This window comes from Temnothorax curvispinosus, unplaced genomic scaffold, assembly GCF_003070985.1.
Source record: "Temnothorax curvispinosus isolate PA1 unplaced genomic scaffold, ASM307098v1 QBEX01005011.1, whole genome shotgun sequence".
Lineage (NCBI taxonomy): Eukaryota > Metazoa > Arthropoda > Insecta > Hymenoptera > Formicidae > Temnothorax > Temnothorax curvispinosus.
In genome coordinates this window covers 1794401-1808398 of record NW_020214791.1, presented here as the reverse complement: position 1 = coordinate 1808398, position 13998 = coordinate 1794401, and the positions used below count along the sequence as shown (strand labels likewise).

The window sequence follows — 13998 nt, the reverse complement described above, 5'->3', positions numbered from 1 at the left end:
CTAAAAATTAATGAATTTTTCATAATTTTTACGAAGAAGAGTACACGACGAGGAAAGTACTGTAACACGTACCTCGGACTTTTTGGTCGATTGACTCTAAACGATTTCGAATGGGTTTTAAAATAAATTGCAGCTTTCCGCGCAAAGTGGAGCAATTCCGCGTCCTCGGCCATATCCGTCGCTCTTTGATTTCCGAGCGAAGCGAGGGCCATTTTTGGCACGCGAAATAATTTGTTAACGCGTTTCCTGCCGATAAGGCGACGGCGACGTTGCGAGAAATGACGCATTATGTTTGCGGCAGATAATGCGTCGGACATTTCGTGAAGCGCCCAAATTAGCAGCTATTCTTAACTACGTCGATAGAACGTGAAACTACGCTTTATATAGGCATAACTTAATAATTATTATATCTGTTAATATCGTTTAATGTGTTTATATCTGTTAATACGTAAAACTATCCTCTATGATGGTTTTAAAGGTCTTTAAAAGTTTATAAATATACGCTCTAAAATGTAAAAAGCCAAAGTATAATATTAGTGTTAAACTAAGAATTGTATCTTGCTTCCGCCTTTCTCCTCAAATATTCATTACATTATTACTCATATAAACATGTATATATGTATATAGGGTACATACATGATGTGCGAGTGTCCACAATGTATCATGTTTGGGTCTGTAAGTCTAAATTCTGTGTGGTTCAGCTGGATCAGTTATTCCTGCGAGAAATTCTGGCGGGCCAGGATTAGAGTAGTAAAGTGGCGCCTCAACAACGAGCGATTACGAACTAAACTTCATCAGAGTTCCATCGATATTATATTTGTATAAGCACTACCTTTCACTGATAAAGAGGAAAATTGATTTAGCGAAAAATTAAATATTAATTAAATATTAAAAATTAAGAACAATTTTTTTTTCATTTCAATAACACATATGAAACAAGGATTGTTAGCATTTCTCTTATTTAACTGCAGTGAGTGCGATTATTTTTAAGATAAAGCAGTAAACATTTTCGGAACTTGTCAGTGACGAAAGTAATTCTAAAAATATAAAAATTTTCAAATAACGCATGGTGTAATATATCTGCAATAAATAATTTAAAATTGATTTATTACACAGATTTAATAGTATATTTACAAGTTTCATCAATAATACAATTGTTCATTATAAATGAGGCCATTACATAAACAGACAATTATGTAGATTTCTCTCCTAATAAAATAACACCATAAAAGTCCGTGAAACATGATTCTGTTATATGTTGTATATCAAAATTCAACTTTTTATATACTATTTTTATATCTAATTTTATATGATTAGATATATATGTCTGTAATAGAAAACTGCAAACTCTTTCGTTCAGATTGTAGAATTGCTTGTTATAAACGATTTCATTATCATATTTATATGATATAAAGTACATTCTATTTACAATCGGTGATTATTAGTCAGTAAAAAGTGATATAAATAAATAAGTGTATAAAATTTTGTATAAAAGAGTAAACTTCCAACATAAATCTAATAAATTCATGCTGAATTTGTCAGATTTTCAGATATAATATACGTCAAAAATATAATTAAAGGAATATGCACGTACGATATACAATTCTGAACTATTGTAACATTTTCCTTTTTATCTATTTATTATGCAGGCTCGATTTAGATGCTTTTTAGATTCTGTATTACTGTCATTATGTATATATCTCTTTTAGCAGTTATTGCAGAAGTCGATTCTCTTTCTACATATATATAGTTATCTTCTTTCAAATATCACACAATTTTTCACATTTATCAATTTCGGATCTTTACTTCGTCAAATAGAAACGAAGCTCTGTTATATAGATGCACGAAATTATATAAATAAAAATTATTTTTATGTCATAAAGCACGATGATTATTGCACTTGGCTGTGCATAATAAAGAAGTTTTAATATTGTGCGCTAATATTATATCATCTATATCTTAACAACAATATATATGAGCATTAAGGGACTTCTATATATACTCCAGGGCAGTCTTTATACTCGCTTTATCGTACGTTACCTAACGGAAACCATTCGATAGTTTCGTTCGTCAAGTCGAGACGTCCGAGCGGCAAACTTATACCACCGAGAAATTCATTCTCCTGCAAAGTATCGTGATTCCATATCGTTGCTTCAAGCGTTCTCTCTCTGATCACTTCTAGGGGCATTCTATACTCCAACTAGTGCAAAAAATGAGTTATAAAACTTACCATATAATTGATTAATTATATAACGGATTGCATCTTTGTATCTAGAGCTTATCCATTTTCTAAATGTATATAGTTTATTACCAAGACACAAGACCGTGTATCTAAAGGCGTAAAAATTTGACTTTACCATCTCCATGAATGATGGGTGACAATTCTTCTTTACTACTTTCGTTTTCCGTTTCGTCGCCTTTGTAGGATCGGGCTTGAGGTATACCTTCACGTACGTATTTGGCTCTTGAGCATTAGCCACTTTAGGGAGTCCTCGGGCATGACAAACCATGACAGATAAGGTGCCGCGAACGTAATGAAGAGCCAACTTGATCTGACCACTCTGTACGTTGTCTCGAACTCTTTTCTCGGCCCACCAATTATTTCCCACTGTTATATAAAAGCGACATCATTTTATGTATTATTTCATAAATTATTAACTGTATTACATAAGTTTTAAACTGTTATATGATATTTTCAGATAAATTGTATTTTTGACACAAAACATAATTTTGTCAGATATTAATCCTATTTACATAAATATGATATACATATATTTGCTTTAATCATTGTCATATTTTGTTATAATTAATATTCAGTTTTCATTCAATTTATTGTTAGGTTTATTATTAATACAAATGTATAAATGTTGCTGTGCTTAAGGAAATTTATTCCGAACTGTTAATAGCGCTTACAAATAATAATATATTTGGAGAATTCAAACCTTTGACTTTACGTAAACGAATGTCGGGGTTCTTTTGGTCTCGTAATAACGGATGGAAGAAAGTGTACACCAGATCGCTTTGGGATATTTCTGGTGCCATTTTAAACAAACTTACAAGAAACTTTTCTATATCCGCCCGTCGTTTATCGGCTACTTGCTTAATATTAGAACGTCCCACGCTCATTCCACTTGGTAAGCTGTAAAACAAATAGAGAGAATCGATCTTATTCTCGCAATGTGAGTGAATGAATAGAATGTTCTGTATTCGTAAACATTCCTATATTCCCGCCTCACTCGAAGAATTAACACAGGTATCATTATATCGTTTCGCAAATAAACAACATAGCAGAGGCCAAACGGCCGCATTAAGTAGTAGTCACATTGTGAGAGCTCTTTGTAGCAAGAGGAAGAATAAATATTGAAACTCAAGTATTTTATTTTGAATAGAGTGTCGTATTAATTAATGTATTTCTTTAATGTTTAACGAATTGTTCCACACTCGTTGATTAATCATTGTATGACTAAGACTGTTATAAATATGAGATATGTCTGACTCTAATATCAGATGATCTGAAGATAACACATATCAAAAGGAACGACATTGTGCGCGAAGAGCTTTTGCGTTTAAGATATCCTCTTACGGTTCGTATGACATATTGTCTTCGTTCTGTGTCGCTTTAGAATCGCGAAAAGTATTTTGGTTTGTGACAACGTAACATACGAACAGTTTTTCCTTTAAAGCTGTGATTAGTTTAGCTAATCAAGTCAATCTGGTACTTGATACTTTTTTCTTCTAAAGCAAGTACGGGCAATAACAGGTGCTTTGACACTTTGACAGTTCTGTGTTGTAAGTACATAAATTATTTTTTGAAATTGCAAGCAAATAATCATGCCATTTCACGTCATCTTATATAAGAAAAATTAATATTGCAAAATAACAGAATAAAAAATATAACGTAATTTTTTAGGATACAAATTACGTTCAATAAATATACCTGATTTTTAAAAGAGAGGAATCACAACTTGTTAATATATCAAAGACTTCTTTTCACAAGAGTAAGTAATTTTATACAATATCTTTGTAATATTTGCAGAAAGGTTGTAAAATATTTTTAATGTCATCAGTCATGTTTATCAGTACAAATATGAAAATGTTATCTGTAGATAATTTAAGAATTCATTTACGACTCGAAAGTCTTGAATACAAATTAACTGATTTTCAAAGATTTAATCCTAAATTAACTGATTTCCAAAGATTTAATACTAAATTTGGAAGAAAATGGGCCTAAAATGGTTTCGAGCAAGTCTATCGATGGAGGAAGAAGCGGCCAAAGTTCCAGAAATGACGGGCTTCTATCGGAGAGTTTCATACTTTGAGTCGGCAATTCCGAAAAATGCAGAAGTCTCAGGTGCGCCTTCTTCAATCATAAGTGATTCAACGGCGAGTGACGATAACGAAACAGTACAATATGACCGTTCAAAAGCAGATCTTACAAGTCAATTATCATCGTCAATTACTGATTCGGACGAAATTACGGTAAAAGACAATGATAAGAAATTACAGATAAATAATCATGCAGTTGAAAATGCGGAACCTTCTACTTCCATCAAAGATCCAAATGTAAAAGAGCAATCAACATGCGGCGACGAATCAAATAAGATAACTGAAGATCGGTATGATATGTCAAATACAAAAAGTCCTATCTCTTCAGATAACGAGTTAGTGATTTAATACAGAGAAAATGTAGAGATAATGCATGTATATAAAAATATTTTGCACGAAAGATGGATATTTTTGTCTCGATTTGAATATCTTTATACAATTTACCATCTTCTATCTTTTTATATATGTATTTACTTAATTCGCATTTATTATTTATACACTATATTCGAAATTAAGATATAATTTAACTATGTATGAATTAAATATGCAACATGTTGTTAATATTATACGTTTATATAAACGTAATATTTATATAAAGTAATTTAATATATAAAAAAATGTTAATATACAACTTTTGCCTTAAAATAAATATATCTACAAGATTGTGATAATCTTATAATATTATGCTATATTAAGCATCGTAAGATGAAGATGAAAATAGAAATGGGAATACGAAAGGATGATATGCGACTGATATATGTATGATATTTACCTGGTTACTTTAGCAAGTGGAAAATGTATGCACAATTTCTGATAGAATTCGCAAAACTCCTTGTATGATCGGAATAGATATGTCGGGTCCGGTTGGCCCTTCCGTTGTATCCGTAAAATGTACATGTAATATTTCTCTGGATCGTAACGTTTTTGATATCCATGAACCTGAACGCTTGTTAACTCACCTTCTTGCTGCATTCTACAAGAATATATGTATTAGATACGCGTTGACTATTATCCGTGGAAAAATCAGGAAAAGTCATGCTTTTAAGATTTTCGATTTTTTGCGCCTGATACAGTCAGCTTTACGTTTGCTTCGTTTAGCAACAGTGCAAAACTCACGTATACGTGCGTGGAATAAAAGATAATAGCTCCCCCTCAGTGTGTTCTCCGGAGAATCTCATCTGCGCCAGATTATGCAGGAAGAAGTTGAATTGCGTAAACCAACTTTTCAATGAACTTTCTATCATGCGAGCGAAGGTCGCCGCTGCTTCGGGATTTGTTTGTCCAGGAAGCAAAGCTTTCTGTACGTAACTAACTGCGTCCACGGTCACCCCAGGGATACCGGACGAAGTCATCTGCGAAGTCGTGTACTCGTTCATTCTTGCCTTGTTTAAATGATCTTTTATCTCGATATCGTGCAACTTTCGCGCTATAACACTTTGCTTGTGCAGATCACTGAGAAGATTCTTTCGCGATATTAACTTATCCATTGCGATTTATTTGTTGAATATTAAAACAACAAATAAATCTATTTTTTTACACCGCGCGATCCTTATATAAATGCTATTGGACTTTATAATGATTCCTCAACTTTTTTATTCACTCCCAACGGTACTTTACTCTTAACATGATTGACTCAGACTGCTGCAACATACGATATTATGGGAGCGCGGGCGATAAATACTAATTAACTACATCGCATATAGTTTAGTGAGATAGCGGTCCGGTTTCTGATAAAGCACACGGATATGTTCTTCCGTTGTGGTTTTATTGTTTTCATAACGGTGTGGTGACCATACAACTGATAAATTCTTTATTTTAAATATATTCTAAAATTGTTCAAAACCTTTGCATAAAATGTGTGTGCATTTATAATAGAAATTAATTCAAAATATATATCAGCTATTCATACTAAAATTATATCTTCCCAAAATAATTTATTCAATATTACTTAAATTTGAGCTGTTTAAAATTTATTTATCTGAACTAAAATTTAGAAATATTACGTTAATCTAATTTAACGAAGGTTGCTGTATATATAGCTATTTGTCTAAAAAAATTATTGAAAACTAAAAGATTTATATATGTTACTTGTACCACATAGTGACCAATTATTTACCTCTAACAATAAGCATAAAACTATTTTAAAACATACCAGTCCAAAAAGATGAAGAATAAGATTTCCATGTTTTCGCACTATATTAAAAGCTTGGCAGCACAAGTCCACGAAATGATGAAATTTCGCTGAAGGTTTATCACCACCATTTATAACATATGCCATATCGGACGTCAGCACAAATGGCGTCCTATCTCTGATTAAAAATGTAACATAAGATTACATATATCTCTCATCTTTTATATTTAAAATAAGAATATGGTACATAGTATAATCCAGAAATAGATGAAATATAACATACTCACCTCTTGAAGTTTCCAAACATTTGTGCGTCACCGAGAAACTTTCCAAAGTCAATATGAAACAAGTGACCAGATGTCTTTAGCATGATATTATCATTATGTCTATCACAAATTCCTAAAATGTAAGTGGCAACGCTATAGCCGGCACAAGAAGCAGTGAAATTTTCTACCGCCCTCTCATATTCTAATTCTGAAGGATTATGCTTCGCAAGCCACTCCGCGATCGGTCGATCCTTAAACGATCCAGTTAACCCAAACTCAACTTGGATCTTCCGTAACGTTTCTGCGTCTGTTACCATTTCTATCATTCCGCGTTTGTGACCAGTGGGCACACAGGCGAAAGTGACCATTTTCAAATCGAGGCCTTCCTTCAACCACAATTTGTCCATAATGCGTACCATTTGGAGAGTCAACATATCCTGCTGCAAATCATCGCCCACCTGGCAACAAAAAGTACAATGTATGTTAATATCAAATTTTTCGATATTAATTTCGAAGAAAATAGTGTTTTGTAGAAAATTTTTACGGATTACCCATCGCAAAAACGTACCTTGAAGATTGCTGGGCTTATAACATTGTCACAACTGATAAAGTTAATTTTCAACGGGAGAGTGAACGACGGGAAATAGGCACATGTCTGTACATTGATACCGAACACTAGTTTGCTGGGAGACAGTGGTAAGCATGTTCCATCGTCTTCCATTAACTGGCAGTGTATATTTTGTAAACCAGTTTTAAGCGTATCCATTCGTAACGATTCCTTTGTAATTTTGATATTCTCAGCCACTTCGTGCAGATTCTGTACGGATTACGACTTAAAGTGTATATTCGAAATAAACAAGACTGTTTAAAATAAGCAAGATACAAAAGTTAAGGCGCACTTTAACTAGCAATTGTTGAGTGAGGAAACTCTTTCTCAGCGCATCTCCGATAACTGCTAATAACGCTCTCAACATTAACTGCAATCTTCGTTGATAACGAGCACAACTGATAGCTTTATCATCTTCCGCGGCAATTTCACCAGAATTCTATAAAATAAAAAGCCTTTATTATTTAATATAGAAAAGTTTATATTATTATTAATAATATATATCGCATGAAGCAATTCTCTACAGCTTTAATTAAAAAAGTTATTTTTTATCTACAATCCATACTGTAAGCATTTAATACAAATGCGTAAGCATTTAATGTCACCAATGCTGATCAACCCAACCTGTACCTGGGGACTTTGTCCCGGCAGCGCTTGATTTAGTAACCAGTAAATATAATGAGCCACTCTCGGCGAAAGTAAGGCACGTTCTAATAAGAATCGAGTAAGAGGTGATGCTTCGTATGTCTCGTGTTTCATCGCCTGAAGTAACTGCGGCAGATAATCGACCAATTCGTCATTACTTAATTCGCGAATCCAGTCAACTGCCATCTCTCTGACTTTCATATCTGGGAAGCTGCAGGAAAAAAAATAGAAATTGCAGCGTTCTACGAGACGATTCTTCAGGAGTTGTAATAGAGAAATAATCGATAGAAATACATACCATGGTAAAAGTAATTGTAACGCTTGTACCGGAGGCAGTGGACTCCAAATTCTAAGCGACGCATGTAAATCCGGTAGACACGCCCAATCCCAACTGTGTGCAGCCAGTAATACTTTTGGTAAAGCTTCAGGTCTGTCGTGTAAATAATGCCTCTTCTCCCATAGAATTTCTCTCTCATCGATAGGCGGTCTAGAAATAGGAATCAGCTTTTGCAAAATGTCAAAAATTTAAAAAATTTAAGTCTTTCTATATTTTTAATCATATATTATTAACATACCTCGAGAATGTATCTTGCTGTGTAATATCTATTAATAATTCTTGTGTATTTTGATCTAACGAGTTGAAGTCTAACGATTCCACGTCATAATCTCGCAATTCCGAGGAATTGGGGAATAATACTTTTCCTCCATAATCGGGTAATTCTACTCCTATTATAGGATGAGTATCGCCACGTGGATGAATTCCAGGCGCCGGCGCCGGACCTAATCGTTTGTCTGCAATGGCTGGCCAAAGGGACAGAAAAAAACTCCCTTGGCTCATAACGCTAGAAATAAAATGAAGGTACATAAAACCGTGCATGATATGAAGCAACGAAAATACAAATTGTAAAAGTTTCGAAGATAAAAAGCTGAATGCGAGGAACAATTCGTGAAATGTAGCAGACACATCATTTACCCGTCATAATCGAAGAATTGTATAGCACCCCATCCCAGTTCTTCTTTCTGCATTGCGTTTTCCGCGGATGAGTTGGATTCGTGCTCCGCAGGCTGCAGCGTACGTCCGTAAAGAACTAACACAAGTCTAGCTTCCCGTGGTACTTGACATACACTTATTCCGCGAAATTCCAACCTTATATAAATTATATAATTTGTATTAAATCCAACTGGCATTCTTGAGTATTGTAAGCGTCTTTTCGTACTTACCACGAATTAAATAAAATCCTTGGATAAAAATTTGTGCTAACCGTCATTGGTTCTGATAAAACTGGATTTCCCACAGGTCTGGTTCCGTGAAAGATTTGAGCTGCCACTATATAATCGTCGTGTTTCCACGTGGTTGGTAGCCTGTGCAAAGCTCCAACACGCACCAGAATAGTATCAATTACTTCTGTCGCAATCAGTGTATCTGTTAAGAAAAAATATATCATGATTATATCATGAAATTTTTTCTTATACAAAGTATATTATTGCAATAGGATTAGTCTTCTTACTTGTCGAAAATTCTCCTTTGTTATTTAGTTGAAAATCGACCCTAAACGCATGACAGTAGGTCTCGACGAGTTCCTGAATAGCATCGCGAGTTTTATGACAATGAGAGGCGATCACATCAGGAAACTTTTTCCTCAAAGTAACCACAGCATAATCGCCATCTTCGTGTATAATCTCGGGCTTTTTACAGTCTATATTAGCTGTGTGAGCTTGCGGCAAAAATTGGCAACAAGCATTCACGAAATTGTCAATAGCTTCCGTGATCTCGAATGTCTCGATGTTTCCCATTAAGGCACACACTGCTTTAACTGCTTGCACTACGCCGTGCGGTTGAAGTTGAGGTAATAAGGTAGAACCTTGATTTGTGGTTGCCAATTGTAACGCTGCAGTTTCTACGCGTTCCATTTCCTTTTCTACTGTTTCTATAATCCATAACGTAATATTAAAATTCAATGTGCAATATAAATATATTATAGACAAACAATTTCTTTTCATATGCATGTGTGTGTGTGTGTAAACATACCTAATAAAATAACTAATGTATCATATGAAATAGGCTGTGACGGTTCATTTGGTAGAATATCTTCTAATTTTAGAGTTTGATCACAATTATCATCTTGTAGCTGGAAAAAAAAGAATAATGGTTTGAACAGTCTGCTTGCGATACATTATAATATGTATACAATATACATATATGTCTGATACTGACCGTTCGAGCAATGGATTGTTTAATTTGTGCCCTGCTCATTATAGCTAATTCGATATCTTTTTCTAATTTAATGCATAGATGTATGTATTCGTATTGTGCTAAGGTTGTGTTAGGTGCAAGGTATTCAGCTAATCCCCATACTCTTAAACAATATTTTTCTACATTTACTGTATCTTCATCCTCCAAGGAACAAGCGACGTTCAAGATAACATGCTCGACACTGCAATTCACTGAAACATAATGTTTAAAACGATTTGCTTTAGATACAAAAGAGAGAAAGTAATCTTACTTTGGAAAAAAAAGATTTTCTTTTTAACTTACCATTACAAGTGAAAGTAATAGATGATACAGGATCTTTATCGTTATTGAGTAATTGTGGATGGACTACTAATTTTATACTTGTACCATCTGGATATAGATTCTCCATTATTGGGCTAACAACGTATCCAATATTTGTACTAGGATTATTAAACGGAAACTCGCCTGAAATTGAACCAAATTGTGAGCAACAAAGATGTATCAATATACCATTATAGAACAAAAGGTTCTCTACTAACTTCGTATAGACTTTATCATGTTGTGAAATGCCTTCAGATCACAATCATGCAGAGATGATCTAGTTTTAATGACTGTTAAGTTTTCGTATAATCGTGTTTGACGCTTCTGCTGAAAATAATATTAAAGTATAACAATTATTTTATGAAAAATTAGACAGAAATTTTTTCGCAACTTACTCGACGATCTAAGGAAGTTCTTCGTCTCTCTATGGTATTCCATGCAGATGAATTTCGAGGAGGCAGTGGAGGTGGTGCAGCTGGCGATACAGCTGGCGATTTCGCAGATTTTTCCACAGCAGCATAAACGGGATCCGAGTTGACACTTTCATTTGTGCTGTACATATAATCAAACGGATCGAATGGATCATATACACTGCCACTAACTTGTGATTGTGAATCTGCAAAAATTATTCAATGTTATTTATTAATATTAAAATAACAGAATGTACTTCCATTTTTAGTCACATGTTTCGAGTTTTAAATTTGACATATTATATTATTTTATACTATAATTATTCTGTAATTATTTTATACTATATTAATAATTTAGAAAAAATGAGATTTGATAATTTACCATCTTTATGCTCTGGTATAGAATTATTTCCGTTGTCAGTCTTAATAAGTAACGGATCGAATGCTTCCAACACGCTAACTCGTACATTTGTTTTGTCCTCTGTTTGCTCGAAACTATTCAAATCTATAAGATTGCTATTTGGTTTCTTCTCTATCACTTTTAATACATTCAACTTTTCATCATCCAAAAATGGTGTTCCACATATGGCAGGTGGAACAGTTGGTCTATAATTCATAGGCAATGGAGGAATCTAAAAAAGAAATGTATAAATATATTCAAAACAACTATTTTGAAAAATGTTCGTCATTAATTAATAAAATTGGTTTTAAAAAGTAGCAAAACTAACAATAGAAGATGTATATTTCACATATTTTTAATTAAGAAAGATTGAGATAATAAATATGTATATATATTTTTTTAAATATTAAAAATAAATTGAAACATATACAACTTCCCAGATAGCAGAGTGGCGTCAAGTGGCGTAATAGTGCAGTCAAAATGACGGATTGTTGTCGTTAGAGACGTCACTTTGACGGCATTATAACGTTACTTATAACGTTACGTTTGACGCACTCTGCTATCTGGGTTATTAATAATATTAATATCTATTAATAATACTAATAATACTATGTATAATAATAATGCTATGCTAAAAAAAAAATAAGCATCTACCATATCTTCAGATATCTTCAGATATGATATACCTGTGTGAAGAAAAAATGCTTAAAGATAACAGATTTCCATGCAGGCTGCAAAGAAAAATGTTTTAACAAACTGCTTTGTATATTAATCCCGTAAACAAACAAATTAAAAAAAAAAAAAAAGATTTTTGCAAGAAAATATTCATATAGAAAATAGAAAATATTCATTTCAGAACAAGGCAGATTCTATAGAATTTATAGAATCTATAGAATCTATAGTCTTTATTACCTGTGGTGCAATATCAGGTACATTATTGCTAACGCTACTAGCTCTTGACATGATAGGGCTAATTCCCGGTGTTCCTGGCGTACATGGTGCTGTGGAAGATCGTGGGCCTGGGGAAAGAGAATGATATCTAAAGTCTCTAGAATGATACGCGCTGACTGAGCTATTACTTCGAGACACTCTTGATTGTTTCTTCAATAATGACGGATGGGTATCCCATTTAGGCTCTAACGATGCTGCTTTTCTGTAACAAAAAGTTTTTAATAAGTCACAATCTTTCGTAAGATAAAGATAAAAAATTATAAACGTTTCAATAAAAAAAGAAAGACTTTTCAGATGTCACAATTGTATAAATTGCTATTATATAAACTTGATAATTTATTTCAAAATCAAAATAGAAATAATATAATCATCGTACATGTATGTAAAAGAGAATAATTATAAAAATATGCTTGCACAAGTACAGTTCTTTAAAAAAGTGCCGTGTCTCTTAACTAAATATATAAATAACTAAATATTATAAAAATATATTTACGGCGGTGGCGGAGGTGGAGCCGAACAATATTCAGCCAGATTATCCTGCTTTACAGGGCTTGTAAAATTGATTAGGTCGGTAGAAGAATCTTGATTTGATGCGGTAGTCGTCGAATTTCTTCTACACGGTATTGGAGGTGGCGGTGCCAATATTACAGTACTCTTTTGATTTGTGTTAATGGATCCTGGTCTTGGTCGACTTCTGCATTGCAATCTATACATATTACACGGTAAATTGCTTAATTGTTATACAGTAAAGAGTTGCATCAAAATTGTCAAATTGATACACATTATAAGACACAATTAATTTTGAAAAATTAAAAGCAGCCGATTGGAAGGTGAAGTGTCAAAATATGTACCTTTCTCCTTGCGAGCTGTCTGTCTCCGGCACGCTATTCGTATTGCACACATTGTTTTGCGCGAGGCACGCCTGTTGCACGTTACTAAGCTCCAATCGCAGCTTCTCCAATCTGTACTTCTCCAGAGCCAAGCTTTCCAGACTGAGGGCCTTGGCCTGCTCCAAGTCCTCCTGATACTTCCTTTCATGGTCAATCACCGCAGTCTTTTGATCGCAGGTGTTTCTACTGTAGTGTGACATCTGGAATCAGATTCGAAGATCATGCTCGCCGTTACACCGGTAATACATTCCGATACGATGCGTTGCCACGCGCGAGTCAACAGTCAACGCGTGCGACAGCCGAATTAGGAGCGGACGACGGTGTGTCCCGTAGGATCACACACGCTCTAACCTATATCGAGCGGAGTCGCGACGGAGCAACCGGAGCAGAGACTTCCGCTACGATGAGGGACGAGTAAATCGCTGCTGGCCTCGAGGACGACGTCCCTCCCGGGAGTATCTATCGGCTATCGTGCATCCCGTACGCCGCGTCGTTTCGTGTCACCCTGTAAATGTCACCGCGTCGGACGGATCTTTTTTTTCTCTCTCTCGGGCTGTCTGTCGCGAACAGAGTGGCACGTAGCGACGACGCGTGCGCTACTGGCCGCCAGCGAGCGACGAAAACGCGTGTGTATCGATAAATAACGGAGGGGAAAGAGGGAAAGGGCTAACGATAATAAAGAGAGAAGAAAATCCGGGGAGCTGGCGCGCGGGCGAGCGCGTTTAAAGGGCCGCGTTATCGGTCACGCGCGACCAGGCCACGAGGTGACGTTCGAGTGATTCCGGTAAATCCGCCGACGGCTCACCGTGGCATTATTC

At 34.7% G+C, this 13998-nt stretch overlaps 2 protein-coding genes across 6 annotated transcripts; one reads left to right on the top strand and one right to left on the bottom strand.

Annotated features, from left to right (window-relative positions):
• Window positions 1-1090: 1090 nt before the first annotated feature.
• On the bottom strand, window positions 1091-13953 carry LOC112454338 (phosphatidylinositol 4-phosphate 3-kinase C2 domain-containing subunit beta). Of its 5 annotated transcripts, none has more exons than XM_025015657.1 (26): window positions 13532-13953; window positions 13142-13380; window positions 12784-12996; window positions 12252-12492; window positions 12026-12070; window positions 11322-11571; window positions 10925-11145; window positions 10748-10856; window positions 10512-10673; window positions 10191-10420; window positions 10005-10104; window positions 9484-9903; window positions 9197-9398; window positions 8949-9122; window positions 8551-8817; window positions 8274-8462; window positions 7955-8186; window positions 7623-7769; window positions 7292-7540; window positions 6745-7181; window positions 6479-6635; window positions 5443-5678; window positions 5099-5299; window positions 2943-3139; window positions 2358-2608; window positions 1091-2200 (listed from the first exon to the last, which is right to left on the bottom strand). In XM_025015657.1, the coding sequence occupies exons 2-26, from the start codon at window positions 13378-13380 to the stop codon at window positions 2027-2029; spliced, it is 5343 nt and encodes a 1780-aa protein (XP_024871425.1). In that variant the 5' UTR covers window positions 13532-13953; the 3' UTR covers window positions 1091-2026. The 5 variants fall into 5 exon arrangements, with proteins under 5 accessions (XP_024871425.1, XP_024871426.1, XP_024871427.1 ...); XM_025015658.1 differs by having other exon boundaries at window positions 7961-8186; XM_025015659.1 differs by having other exon boundaries at window positions 7961-8186; window positions 10748-10853.
• Window positions 4052-4842, top strand: LOC112454342. Its single transcript, XM_025015668.1, has 2 exons — window positions 4052-4149; window positions 4180-4842. The coding sequence occupies exon 2, from the start codon at window positions 4222-4224 to the stop codon at window positions 4672-4674; it is 453 nt and encodes a 150-aa protein (XP_024871436.1). The 5' UTR covers window positions 4052-4149; window positions 4180-4221; the 3' UTR covers window positions 4675-4842.
• Window positions 13954-13998: the final 45 nt, after the last annotated feature.

Bases quoted from the DNA above. Each gene is read 5' to 3' on its own strand.
- LOC112454338 (XM_025015657.1), bottom strand. From the start codon at position 13,380: ATGTCACACTACAGTAGAAACACCTGCGATCAAAAGACTGCGGTGATT. The intron at 11,146-11,321 runs GTAAATTATCAA...TAATTTTTGCAG, and splicing joins TATACCAGAGCATAAAGATG to ATTCACAATCACAAGTTAGT. The intron at 2,201-2,357 runs GTAAAGTCAAAT...TTTTTGCACTAG, and splicing joins ACCCATCATTCATGGAGATG to TTGGAGTATAGAATGCCCCT.
- LOC112454342 (XM_025015668.1), top strand. From the start codon at position 4,222: ATGGGCCTAAAATGGTTTCGAGCAAGTCTATCGATGGAGGAAGAAGCG.